Genomic DNA, 14,354 nt, shown 5'->3' on the forward strand with positions numbered 1-14,354 from the left:
GTGTGTTTGTGTGCTGCGGTCGTGTGAAGATGTGTCTGAGAGAAGACTGTGTTTTGGATGTGTGCCACTTCATTCCCTCTTCCCCCATGCACTACACTCCTTAGTACATATGTTTAGTCTGTCTGTGTATGTACATATGTATGTATACATGCATGTATCTATCCATTTGCCAATCTATTTATGTATGTGTGTGCCTGTCTATCACTCTCTGTCTTTCTCTCTCTCATTCTCTCTCTCTGTCTCCCTCTCTCTAGGTCCTTGGGCAGCAGATAAATGACTTCACACTGCCAGATGTCAGTCTCATTGGTGAACACTCGGATGCAGCTGAACTGGGCAGAATGTTACAGCTCATTCTGGGCTGTGCTGTCAACTGTGAACAAAAACAAGGTATGTATGCACTACATCTATTCTATGCACTACGTTCTCTCTCTCTGTGTATGTATTTGTGTGTGTGTGTGTATGTGTGCGTGCGTGTTTGTGCGTGTACTCTGTCTGTCTGTTCTGTATGCTATCATTTCCTTTTGACATAACACGGAGACACCCACATGCACACTCTCTCTCTCTCACACACACACACACACACACACACACACACACACACACACATCCTGGGCCAACTGTCCCATACCAACTCATCCCACTACCCACAGACCAACTAACCCCATTGTTCTGGATTGACCAAATTCCATAGACCTGGATTGATTGGACCCCATTGTCCTGGATTGACCAAATTTCATAGTCCTGGATTGATTGGACCCCATTGTCCGGGACTGACTAAATCTCATTGTCCTGGACTTGTTTTCATGTCACAGCTGCAGCTGCTGTCTGATTTTCTCTCTCTCTCTCTCTTTCTCGTTTGACAGAGTACATCCAGACCATAATGATGATGGAGGAGTCAGTACAGCATGTTGTCATGACAGCGATTCAGGAGGTAAAGTTTGTTCCAGAAGTGTAGACACAAGCTTTCGTCTAACCCAGAATGAGCCGTCTGTCCGTCACTCTGATCTATGACTCACCTTCAGGTTGGATACACAATACAACTGATTGGCCCCCTGCCTTTTCAGGCTCCAATAAGAACTGATGTCAGGCCTCTTGTTAGTGATAGACACTAGAGCAGGGGTGGGCGAATCCGGTCCTGGAGGGCCATGGTCCTGCTGTTTTTCTTGTCGACCAACGAAATACAGTCTCTGATTGGCTGAAGAGCATGCACACCTGTTTTCAAAGTGAGAATCAACAGGTAGCTAAGAGGTGAAAACAAAAACCGGCAGGACACCGGCCCTCCAGGACTAGATTTGCCCACCCCTGCACTAGAGGATGAGTGAATGAAACAGTCCAGTGTCTGACAGTAGAGGATGAGTGAATGAAGCAGTCCAGTGTCAGACAGTAGAGGATGAGTGAGTGAAGTAGTTCAGTGTCTGACAGTAGAGGATGGGTGAATGAAGCAGTTCAGTGTCTGACAGTAGAGGATGGGTGAATGAAGCAGTTCAGTGTCTGACAGCAGAGGATGAGTGAATGAAGTAGTCCAGTGTCAGACAGTAGAGGATGGGTGAATGAAGCAGTCCAGTGTCTGACAGTAGAGGATGAGTGAATGAAGCAGTCCAGTGTCAGACGGTAGAGGATGGGTGAATGAAGCAGTCCAGTATCTGAGTGTGTGAGGCGAGGTCACTGATTGGTTCTGTCTGAGTGTGTGAGAAGAGCTCATTGATTGGTTCTGTTACTGGATGTGAGATACTCCTGTCATAACATCTCATGTTTTTATTTCCCAGCTCATGAGCAAAGAGACACCAGTTTCACCTGGAAACGACTCCTACGTTGACCTCGACAGACAGGTGAGACTGTCCGCACCTTCCATATTAGCCCATTTTTAGCCCAGACTGTTCCTGTATTCCTTCATTCATTCATTCATTTGTTCGCTCATTCATTCATCCATTCGCTCATTCATTCTGTTCACCACATGGGCAGAAATTAACCTGACTGGCTGAGCTGTGTGTACACTTCTTACCGTTGTCCAGGGCTGAGTAAACGTAATTATTCTGTGTTGATGTTATAGCATTACTTAATGTAGGGAGTTGGTCTAATGAGAGGGCGTGCAGATGTTTTCTGTGATTAAACATTAGTTAATGTAGGGAGTTGGTCTAATGAGAGGGCGTGCATATGTTTTCTGTGATTAAACATTAGTTAATGTAGGGAGTTGGTCAAATGAGAGGGCGTGCAGATGTTTTCTGTGATTAAACATTAGTTAATGTAGGGAGTTGGTCTAATAAGGGGGCATGCAGATGTTTTCTGTGATTAAACATTACTTAATGTAGGGAGTTGGTCTAATGAGAGGGCGTGCAGATGTTTTCTGTGATTAAACATTACTTAATGTAGGGAGTTGGTCAAATGAGAGGGCGTGCAGATGTTTTCTGTGATTAAACATTAGTTAATGTAGGGAGTTGGTCTAATGAGAGGGCGTGCAGATGTTTTCTGTGATTAAACATTAGTTAATGTAGGGAGTTGGTCTAATGAGGGGGCGTGCAGATGTTTTCTGTGATTAAACATTACTTAATGTAGGGAGTTGGTCTAATGAGGGAGCATGCAGATGTTTTCTGTGATTAAACATTAGTTAATGTAGGGAGTTGGTCTAATGAGAGGGCGTGCAGATGTTTTCTGTGATTAAACATTAGTTAATGTGGGGAGTTGGTCTAATGAGGGGGCGTGCAGATGTTTTCTGTGATTAAACATTAGTTAATGTAGGGAGTTGGTCTAATGAGGAAGCATGCAGATGTTTTCTGTGATTAAACATTAGTTAATGTAGGGAGTTGGTCTAATGAGAGGGCGTGCATATGTTTTCTGTGATTAAACATTAGTTAATGTAGGGAGTTGGTCTAATGAGAGGGCGTGCATATGTTTTCTGTGATTAAACATTAGTTAATGTAGGGAGTTGGTCTAATGAGAGGGCGTGCAGATGTTTTCTGTGATTAAACATTAGTTAATGTAGGGAGTTGGTCTAAGGAGCTGGTGAATAAATGTGATCCTTCTTTGTTGATGTTATAGCATTAGTTAATGTGGAGAGTTGGTCTAATGAGGTGGTGTTCAGATGTTTTTTGTGATTAAATAGGTGATTAGACGCAGCGAGACACAGACTTCCTGTGACTGGATGAATAAGTGATTTTGGCTGCTTATTGTCAAAGAGTCAAAATGGTGTGGGTAGAACCTCCCTGAGTTGGGACAGAAGAACAGATGGGGTAGAACCTCCCTGAGTTGAGACAGAAGAACAGATGGGGTAGAGCCTCCCTGAGTTGGGACAGAAGAACAAATGGGGTAGAACCTCCCTGAGTTGGGACAGAAGAACAGATGGGGTAGAACCTCCCTGAGTTGAGACAGAAGAACAGATGGGGTAGAACCTCCCTGAGTTGGGACAGAAGAACAGATGGGGTAGAACCTCCCTGAGTAGGGACAGAAGAACAGATGGGGTAGAACCTCCCTGAGTTGGGACAGAAGAACAGATGGGGTAGAACCTCCCTGAGTTGGGACAGAAGAACAGATGGGGTAGAACCTCCCTGAGTAGGGACAGAAGAACAGATGGGGTAGAACCTCCCTGAGTTGGGACAGAAGAACAGATGGGGTAGAACCTCCCTGAGTTGGAACAGGCGTGCAAAATAACAGATATAAACACCACATACAAACGCAGCATTAAACACACGGCTGTATTAAAGAAACCAGTTCACTTTTTGCCTCACCCTCATCAGATCAGACACACTTAAGGAACGACTTGTTTGTTTGTGTGTGTGTTATTTTTCTGCTCAAGCAGATTAGCTGTCGTTACTCGTGCCTCGTATTACAGGTCTCAGTTACTGAGCAAATCAGCTTTACTTCATACGGAATACAGCACATGTCAACCCTTGCACCCTTTCACTCACCCCTCACTCTCATTGATTCACCTCACACCTGTTCACTCATTCCTCACACCTGTTCACTCATTCCTCACACCTGTTCACTCAGCCCTCACACCTGTTCACTCAGCCCTCACACCTGTTCACTTGTATATTTTCACTCAATATACCAGAGAAATTTTACTGTTCTCAATACCTGATTTAATACCATGCCAAAAACAAAAATCAAATTCAAATGAGAGGAACTGTACTAAATGTCTAGCTGTAACTTAATAATTTAATAAACTTAATAAAAATAATATAAATAACTTTATACATTAACTCTGAATGCAAATAGTGTTCACAGTTTGCAGACATTTTAACATTCTATTACTATCTGTCAGTGTGTCAGATCATTACTGTCTGTCTGTCAGACCATTATTGTCTCTCTGTCTGTCTGTCTGTCTGTCTGTCTGTCAGACCATAACTGTCTCTCTGTCTGTCTGTCTGTCAGACCATTACTGTCTCTCTGTTTGTTTGTCTGTCTGTTTGTCAGTCTGTCTGTTTGTCAGACCATTACTGTCTCTGTCTGTCAGACCATTACTGTGTGAAGATATCTACTTTAAAAGGCTGATATATTTTTCTGAAACATCTCTGAACAGTAAGGACACTATGGTGAGCTCTGGCCTAAACCAGTGGCGTGATTTAGCATTTTAATCGTATCAATGTCAAACACAACTTTCTGTTCGGCGAGTGTTAAGTTCTGTGGTACTATTGCTGTAGCAGCCCTGCTGTGCACCATTAGGCGCTTTCGCACCGGAGGAACTTTTCCATAGTTCTTAGAACTGTTGGAGAAAGTACCCCTTTTTCGCGTGTTCGCACCGCAGGAACTTAGAACGATCATAGTTCTTAGAACGCCGTTTTGAGGGGCTTTTTTAGCTCCTACTTCAGGGTAGGTACTTTCGCAGCGCAATAGGAACCTTGTGACGTAGGTGTAAAGCTATTGGTCCAGACACAGGTATACGATGATTGCAACCGCCATTTTTAAAGATCAGTGCAAAATATAAAGTCTTAAAACGTATTACATTTAGGTTTTTTTAATTTATTTATATTCGTGTCTAAAATGTCTTAAAATGTCTGGAATTGTAGGAGGGGTTTTTATGTTTTATTTTACCGGTATTTTATATCCCCCAACAATGACCATTTCTGCAATGTCCAATGTATATTTGTACATTGAAGAGGTAGCGTACACTCCGCTTCGGTAGCTGCTTGTGTGTCCGCTTGTGTGGCTGTGACCCACATTTTAACTTAAAATAAGAATGTGTTTATCCAGCTTATGATTTGAGGGCTGCGGCAGGAAAAAGGAAAAAAAAAAAAAAAACCCACGATGCTGCGAGCAAGTGTCAGGCACAAGCGCTACGCTAGCACCCGAAAACTACTATGCCCATCAAGTCATTCACTGCTACTGCGGTGGTAAATGCATAAATATAGGGGGACATCTTTTTCCGTTGGACTGGGTTTATTGCCATACAGTTTTATTTTCGTTAATGAGAAGGCAGTTATATGTTATCTAATGTGCACTCAATATTTCTGCCATTCAAATTCAATAAAACTGGTTTTGTCTATACTGTAGTCTAGTTTGATGATTTCTTTTGCCGCAGTAATGGCATTTTTTCCCTTTTGGAGGTATTTAAAAGGTCTTGAAAGTCATTAAATTTGTACTTTAAAATGTGCAGCTATCCATGGTTAGTCGTAAACAACAGCTCTTAGCTGCTATACCGTCAGCCGGCTTACGTCACTTCAGTGTTCCTACTGGCGGTGCGAATGCAAACAGAAAAAAGGCCCTAGAACTTATGTAGTTCTAGGGGAAACTGCCCAGGGGGTAGTTCCTATCAAATGAGACCCTAGAACTGTTCGGTCCGAAAGCGCCTATTTTCGTGTGTTTTTATTCTCATGTTTTTCTCACCTGTCGGTGGACATTTCCAAATTCTTCCTCTGTCTTGCAGTCAGTAAGACAGGAGTGCAGAAGCAATTTTGACTGGGACAAAGATGAATTCATGGTTGTTTCCAAAGTTCATGTTTCCATCACTAAGACATTTAATTAAATAAAGGCTTGGCAGTGAGTGAGAGGGTTGAATTTGCTGTGTTAGTATGTGTTAGACTGAGATTTATTCCTTTCACTGTGTCCTCAGATCAGGAGTGTTGGAAGGACTGGTTTCATTGACTGTGACTGAATCTGTGTTGATCTGTGTCTCTGTAGCTGAAGAAAACTGTGGAGGAGCTGAATGAAGCTCTGGCCACTAAAGAGGAGATCGCTCAACGCTGCCATGAACTGGACATGCAGGTCAGACTGGCCCCCAATCTTTTCCTTCTCTCTTTTTCTCTCTCTGTCTCTCTCTCCATTAACTTGACGTATTATGACATATTTCAGTGTACATCAGCCTGTTAATTTTCTGTTTTGTTTCTAAAACTCAAAAATACTTCCAAATACTGTTAAAATCCTCTAGAGGGTGTCTCCAGATTGAGTGATGAATAGAATGGGAAGAACTGTCTTTCCAGCTTGCACTGAGTTGTGTACCTGATTTAAGTTTTATAGCTTTGATTCTGCCCCTTTCATAGTGGCATCTGAAGCATACCATGCAGGTAAAGTGCTAATAGCTTACCATGAAAGAGAAGCAGACAGTAAAATCAGAGATCTGTACAAGTCTGTACACGTTCTTGTGAGTGGCCAGGAGAAGACTCTGTTCCTCAGAAGATGGTACGAGTTTTGCTCTTGCATCACATTTCAAGTACTTGCCTTAAGAAAAAAAAAAAAAAAAAAAAGAAAGTTTAGGAAATTGAGCAATGTGTTCAGGATGTTTTTCTCTTTTTCTGTTGTCTTCTTTTGTTTGGTTTGTCTGTTTTTTTTTTTCTTTTTTGCCCTGGCGCCGTGGTAACGTGTGCTCCTCTGCCTTGTGTTAAAGGCGTACCTTGTCCAAGAGGAGCGTGATAGACTGAGGTTAGAGTATATTGAACTAGAGGAGAGGGTAAATCTGATTTCCGTTGTTATTCTTCCTCACTCTGTGATGTTGACGTGTGGGTTTGCCCGCCTGCTTCTGATAACATCCCCCCCCCCACCCCCACCCCACCTCGACTGTTCAGGCCCCCTTTAACTCCGCCTGTGTGTGCGTGAATGAGTGCGTGTGTGTTTTTGCACGCACATCAGCTGGTTTGTCCTTCAGTGCTGTCAATCCACAGACTAATCCCCTCCCCCCGACCCTCTGTTAACTCCCCTCTGTGAGAGAGAGAGTCCATGAGTTTCCGTGGAAACCACAGAAACTGCTTCAAAATGGATCTCTCCAGAAGCTTCACAGAATTTCACTAAAGCCACCATGAGAAAATACACCCCAAACTCTGACCTCTTTACAGATGATTCCCCAAAATACAATGTAGTCTCCGAGCTGCTAGATTGACTTGCTCTTTAGACAGAACATTACTCAAAATGGAGAAAAAACACTCACAGTTCTAGAATCTGTCCCAATCAGTGCAGCTCTTATTGGTCAGTCCTCATCCCAGGCCCCGCCCAGCCTGACAGACTGACACATGATGAGTCACGCCTGATTCCCATCTCGTCAAATGTAGTCAACTCAAGGCCACAATTAAATAAAGCGTCTCAGATATGAATGAGGAATGATTTCATTTCTTCTTCTTTTTTTTTTTTAGTTGTTTCTGCTGTCAGCTTTTTATTTGTTCTCAGATCAAGCCCTGATTTTTTCGATGCTGTAATGTGAATAATTTTTACAGTAATAATTACAATAATAATAATGAGTAATAGTGGCTTTCACTCTGTAAACACACTTTTTAATTTTTGACCAGAGTTCAGATTTTGAGGGTCCAGAGTCATCCCATAAAAGTCCATGCTGTGCTGTAATCTAGCAGCGAAGCATTAAGTGAACTAATTTAACAGATGTTGTGTAACTATCCGAGAGGTTTCAGTCAGTGTCAGCCACTCTGGCTTCCTTTCATTGCTTTTTTTTTTCCGTCTGGAAGAATCTGTCTGTTACCGCTCAGCATTTGATCCCACTGAGTAGAATCCTGAAGACACAACTGCTGCTTTGCCTGTGTGTGAGAGACGCCCCCATTAAAACTGCATGTCGCCTCACTGCCGCAGAATGAGTTTTCTCTTCATCATTATGTGTGTCCGGCCTTTCCTTGGTTTGGGTTTTTTTTTCTTGTTTTTTGCTTTTGTTTTGTTTTGTTTGTTTGTTTTTTTATCTCGTCTACTGAATGTGTAGAATTAAGCAATATCTCATATAGGAGTGTACTTTCAGAGTTTAAATATATTGTTTGAGAATATTGGAAGATTTTCCTGTTTAGTTGTTTGGTATTTTGGTTAGTTTTGGGGGTATTTTTCCCCTCTCATAGACCTCACAGCCTTACTGCTGTCCCCACATTGTTTAGGACAGATCTCTGCGACAGTATTAGGCTTTGAACTGATGTATTCACTATGACAAATATTTAACGACAACTTTTCTGTCTCCTATCCATCTCTTCTGTCTCTATGTCTCTCTCTCTCTCACTCTCAGGTGGCAGCCCTTCAGGAGGAGAAGAGCAGTTTGTTGGCAGAGAACCAGGTTCTGATGGAGAGACTGAACCAGTCAGACTCTATAGAGGATCTGAACAGTCCCGCTGGACGCAGACACCTGCAGCTCCAGACCCAGTTAGAACAGCTCCAGGAGGAGACCTTCAGGTGAGTTTCTCTGCTGCGGGAGGAAGTAATATGGAACAAAAAGAGCACGTGGAAAGAGAGAAAAAAGACTGACCCATAGAGCAAAACAACTGAAGACGTACTAAGCAAAAAAAAGAAAAAAAGAGCAGTTAAGCAAGACATGGATAGGATTCATTTGTGTGGTGGCTGTTAGGAGAAGGATTCAGACTGAATCTCCACTCTACTTTCACCTGTATGGTTCGGTGATGAGTGTCTCGTAGTCTGGAGAGTTCAGGACTGACCTGTGTGTCAGTGCGGTTCCTGAGGAATACCCTCTGTCTGTACATGGTTTGATTTGAAGTTAAGGTGTAGAATGAGGGCTGTCTTTCATCTTTAAAACTTTAGTCTGTCATCTTCTGAGAGAGCTAGAATAAATGTCTCAACAGAGGGCAGCTTGACGGACAGCTCACTCTGCAAGTTAGCCGTAGCGTACTGTTTCTAATGTGTGCAGTCATACTGCACATGTTAACACTGAAAAACACTGTAAACTGTAGTGAAGAGGGCTGTTACATCATACAGTTGTGGTGGAGCAGCGTGTTAATACTTTCTGTTGTTGAGGGAAACCCGCTAAAAGCTTTCTCGAGGCAAACAGCAGCACGACTCAGCTCTACCAGTAGTGTGTCAGGACCTGCCAGCTAAGCTAACAAACTTCTTTTCCATGCAGTCACTTGTTCACTAGTTGACTAGAATGCTAATGTCATTAAAATTATTGTTTTATCTATTAAAAAGTTACAAATGAAACAAATGTGTGGTTTGTTTCACCATTTTTGGCAAAATGATCAGGATAGCCTTAATATTTCACCCATCACTCTATTCGTTGCACGGTTCAGTCTTGTGTAGGTACACTTTCCAGCTAACTAGCAAGTTAAGTTAACTTACAGTGCAGTGTCAGCGTTATTTCGCTTAAATATTCAGTAGGATAACTTTATCACCAACGAAAATGAGATGAGTGCAAATTTGGTCCAGATATAAACTTTGGGTTGTCATGTGGGTTTTCTAGGCTTGGGGTGCTCAATATTATATTCTTTCACAGGGCCCAAAATTTCTAGCGGCTCCCCTGACAGTAGCACGCACTAACTCCAATGATACTACAGAGTAATTCTAGTGCTAAACCCTGACGTAAATGTCAATGCTAGCGCTAATGCTAACCCTTCTAACCACAGCCTGTCTGGGATCTCTCAGCTGAGCTGGGACTGCCAGCCCCTGCCCCACACCCTCTGCCCTCTGCACACCCTGCCTCAGCAGAGGTAAAAAAAAAAAAAAAAAAAACACCCGCAAAAAGAGCACAAAGGGGCACTTTATAACCACTGGCACCCTCACGCAGTGGCATGTCCTGGGCAGAGCCGTCCTCACTCACTGGGGCTTTCTCTGGGCGTGTGGGCACCACCCCTGGGCAGGGGGCTGGGGGAGGGGAGAAGGGGGATTAAGCAGGATCTGGCAACCTCGACTGATTGTTGATCTCATCTTTTTAGTACCACACCTCTGCATGTTTGTTGCACTGTTGGCTCTTTCGTCTGATTCACTTTTCAACCCGTGTCACTAGAGCATAGACACAGCATGTTGGAAGAGCTTTAATTTCATAAAGGGCATTTGGGATTGCTTACAATGACAGTTGGTCTGCTTCTATCAAGTAAAATAGAGAGTTTGGAAGAGAATAGCTGCATTTGTTTGTTTTTGCATCAGTTGGAGGGTTTAAAATGTGTATAAATAAATAAAAACCTCTGGTTAGATGCATTTTGGGTTGGATGGACTGTATTACACTCCAAGATTGGAGCATCAAATACACAGTAAGTCTCATCAGAACCAACTGTCACATCAGGGGTTAAATGTTTTTGGCCTGATGTTCTTAGTCAAATGTTTTTGGTCTGATGTTTTTAGTCAAATGTTTTAGGTTTAAAGTTTTTGGTTTGATGTTTTTGGTCTGATGTTTTTGTTTGATGTTATTAGTCAAGTATTATGGGTCTGATGTTTTTGGTTTGATGTTTTTAGCATAAAATTCCCGTTTTCGTGCTCTTTTGAAAACGTGAGAAAGTTTGTTACTTCCTTATGTAGTCATCTGAAAATGACTTCCTTCTGACATTAATCAATGCTTTTGAAAGAGTAATGTTGTGTGGCTCTGTTAGCATGTTTAAAACACAAGATTCCCTCGGTTTGACTCAGAGTCTGGACAGATCATTATCAGTATGTATGTTTGTATTATAATTGGATCACAGTGGGTTCTCACTCCTGCTTGGGGAAATGGAGATGATGGGCCTAATAAACATGGAAATGTCTTACAAATGCAGCTAAACTCTGTTAAAACAAAACTGTCTGGGTTGATCTACTGCATTAGAGATTTGTGAAAAATCGTGTAAATTTGAGGTGCATCGTGATTGTGGGAAAGCGCTCTACTGTCCCTGTGAAGTTCCTAATGAACAGTACTGGAGACTTCAGTCACTTAAACCCCAAATGAATCTGATTATAGCCCAAGATCTTCAGCTGGTTCTGCCCTTTGACCTCTCATGAACTCTGTGTGTGTGTGTACACGTTATACCTGTGCGTATGTCTGTGCGTGCGTGTTTGTGTGTGTGTGTGTGTGTGTCTATGTGTGTACCAGGCTGGAAGCGGCTAAGGATGACTACCGTATCCGGTGTGAGGAGCTGGAGAAGGAGCTCCTGGAGGTGCGGAGTCAGAATGAGGAGCTGACATCTCTGGCTGATGAGGCCCAGTCACTGAAGGATGAGATCGATGTCCTGAGGTCAGACCAGACTCCTGACGTAGGCTTTATGGAATATCTGAGACTATAGCCCAGACTCCTGACGTAGGCTTTATGGAATATCTGAGACTATAGCTCAGACTCCTGACGTAGGCTTTATGGAATATCTGAGACTATAGCTCAGACTCCTGACGTAGGCTTTATGGAATATCTGAGACTATAGCTCAGACTCCTGACATAGGCCTTATGGAATATCTGAGACTATAGCCCAGACTCCTGACGTAGGCTTTATGGAATATCTGAGACTATAGCTCAGACTCCTGACATAGGCCTTATGGAATATCTGAGACTACAGCCTAGACTCCTGACGTAGGCTTTATGGAATATCTGAGAGTATAGCCCAGGCTTTATGGGATATCTGAGAGTATAGCCCAGGCTTTATGGGATATCTGAGACTATAGCTCAGCCTTGAAGCCAATCGGCTCTACTTGTGTCTGAGTCTCTCTGTGTGACGTGTCTGTCAGGCACTCGTCTGACAAGGTGTCTAAGCTGGAGGGGATGGTGGAGTCATATAAGAAGAAGCTGGAGGATCTGGGTGACCTGAGGAGACAGGTGAAACTGTTGGAGGAGAAGAACACAGTGTACATGCAAAACACAGTCAGTTTGGAAGAGGAGCTGAAGAAAGCCAACGCTGCACGCAGCCAGTTAGAGACCTACAAACGACAGGTACACATACACACACGCACAAACACGCACCATATGTTATGGTCAGTGTGGAAGAATACACACGCACACACATACACACACGCAGAGCTAACTCCCTAACTTTCAAAGCTAAGATTTCCCTGTGTGTCTGTATGCTTTAAGGTTGTGGAGCTGCAGAACAGGCTGTCTGAGGAGACGAAAAAAGCAGATAAGATGGAGTTTGAGTACAAGCGTCTGAAGGAGAAAGTGGACTCTCTTCAGAAAGAAAAAGATGTAATGACACTAGTCTTCCTCATCCTCAACCTTCCTCTCTAATGAGCTTGTCTAAACATTCCTGAACATTTTTTATTCTGACCAGTTTATCCCAGCAGACCCTCTTCTCTAGAACCATGACACTACTGCAGTACCTTCTCACATCAGCTTCACAGTCTGCATTCAGAACCATGACACTACTGCAGTACCTTCTCACATCAGCTTCACAGTCTGCATTCAGAACCATGACACTACTGTAGTACCTTCTCACATCAGCTTCACAGTCTGCATTCAGAACCATGACACTACTGTAGTACCTTCTCACATCAGCTTCACAGTCTGCATTCAGAACCATGACACTACTGCAGTACCTTCTCACATCAGCTTCACAGTCTGCATTCAGAACCATGACACTACTGCAGTACCTTCTCACATCAGCATCACAGTCTGCATTCAGAACCATGACACTACTGCAGTACCTTCTCACATCAGCTTCACAGTCTGCATTCAGAACCATGACACTACTGCAGTACCTTCTCACATCAGCTTCACAGTCTGCATTCAGAACCACCAGTCAGTAAAGAGCACCTTACTGCTCCGTAAGCGTGTGAATGTGTGGACTACATTTACCTCTCCAGTTTCAGACAGAGAACCCCAAAGCTTTAGTGCCCAAATCTTTCTTTCCTAATGGTGTTGGACGTGTGTGTGCGTGCTTGTGTATGTGTGTTTGCATCGGTGCATTGGCCGCACATTTTAAACTACAGGTTTGGTGGTCTCTGGGAGTCAGGTGGTCCACACATCCACTTGCCTGTACAGGCAGAATGAAAGTGTTGGTGTAGATAATGGAAATGCTCCCTGGTTTGGAGAGGCTTGTTCTGCAGTGACAAACAGAGGCAGAAACAGGAAGCTTCTGGGTCAGCTGTGTTTGACTGATAACAGACGCTGGTCAGACCATCTGGTTCCTCTGGGAACTTGGTCTATTGTTTGAGCTCTCCCTTCTCTCTCTCTGTCTTTTTACTTGTCCACTCATTCTTGCTCTCCCTCCTTTCTTTTCTCTCTCTCTCTCTCTCTCACACATACACTCTCTTTTCCTGTCAATCCATCTTTTTTGTCTTCATTCTCACTCTCCTGATGCATTCTCTTCCTTTCCTTTTATCTTTCCTATCTGCTGTTGCTTTATGTTTTTCTCTTCTTCTCTGCCATGCTTATCCCCACCCTAATATCTTTCTCACCCCCCTCTTTAGCGCCTGAGGACTGAGCGAGATTCTCTGAAGGAGACAATTGACGAGTTACACTGTGTGCAGGCTCAGGAGGGCCATACTGCAGGTAACATGGAACCCACTTAAAACCCTACTTAAATCCCTACATAAAGCTGATACTTAAACCCCCACTTAAAACCCTGCTTAAACCTCTACATAAACCTGATTCTGAAACCCTTCATAAACCTGATAATTAAACCTTTCATAAAGCTGACACATAAACCCCTACATAAACCTGATCCTTAAATCCCTACATAAACCTTGTAGTCAAACCCCTGCATAACCCTGATATTTAAACCCTTTATGAAACTGATATGTAAACCTTACATAAACCTTATACTTAAACCCTACATAAACTTGACCCTTAAATCGTACATAATCCTGATACATAAACCTGATCCTTAAATCCCTACATAATCCTTATACTTAAACCCTTCATAAATCTGATATTTAAACCTTACATAAACCTGCCACATAAATCTGTTACTTAAATCTGATATTTACATAAACCTGCTAATTAAACACCATATAAATCTTATAATTCAACCCTACATAAATCTAATATTTCAACCATAAGTAAACCTGATAATCAAACCCTGCATAAGCCTGCTAACTGAAAAGTATATAAATCCTATACTTAAACCACATGTTCATCTTCCAGTTAAACCCTACTTAAATCAACTTATTAAACCCTTTTAATTAAACCATATCTTAACATGTTGATTTAACCCTACTTAAACCTGCAGATTAATCCCAGTGTAAACTATTCACTGACAGCCCAGGTTTTAAGTCTAGTTCAGAGACATCTCATCTCATTGGTGGCCTGCGACTCTGTGGCCTCT

General features: G+C 42.7%; 1 protein-coding gene across 1 annotated transcript in view; it reads left to right on the plus strand.

Annotated features, from left to right (window-relative positions):
• Nucleotides 1–14,354, plus strand: part of hook3 (hook microtubule-tethering protein 3) — a 40,657-nt gene that overhangs the window by 15,223 nt on the left and 11,080 nt on the right. The window contains exons 5-13 of the mRNA XM_030783940.1: nt 255–387; nt 864–931; nt 1,767–1,829; nt 6,115–6,198; nt 8,420–8,583; nt 11,198–11,338; nt 11,821–12,022; nt 12,164–12,274; nt 13,498–13,579. Coding sequence (XP_030639800.1) covers nt 255–387; nt 864–931; nt 1,767–1,829; nt 6,115–6,198; nt 8,420–8,583; nt 11,198–11,338; nt 11,821–12,022; nt 12,164–12,274; nt 13,498–13,579 — 1,048 coding nt within the window. The remainder of the gene's footprint in view (nt 1–254; nt 388–863; nt 932–1,766; nt 1,830–6,114; nt 6,199–8,419; nt 8,584–11,197; nt 11,339–11,820; nt 12,023–12,163; nt 12,275–13,497; nt 13,580–14,354) is intronic.

This window comes from Chanos chanos, chromosome 9 (genome assembly GCF_902362185.1).
Source record: "Chanos chanos chromosome 9, fChaCha1.1, whole genome shotgun sequence".
Classification (NCBI taxonomy): Eukaryota; Metazoa; Chordata; class Actinopteri; order Gonorynchiformes; family Chanidae; genus Chanos; species Chanos chanos.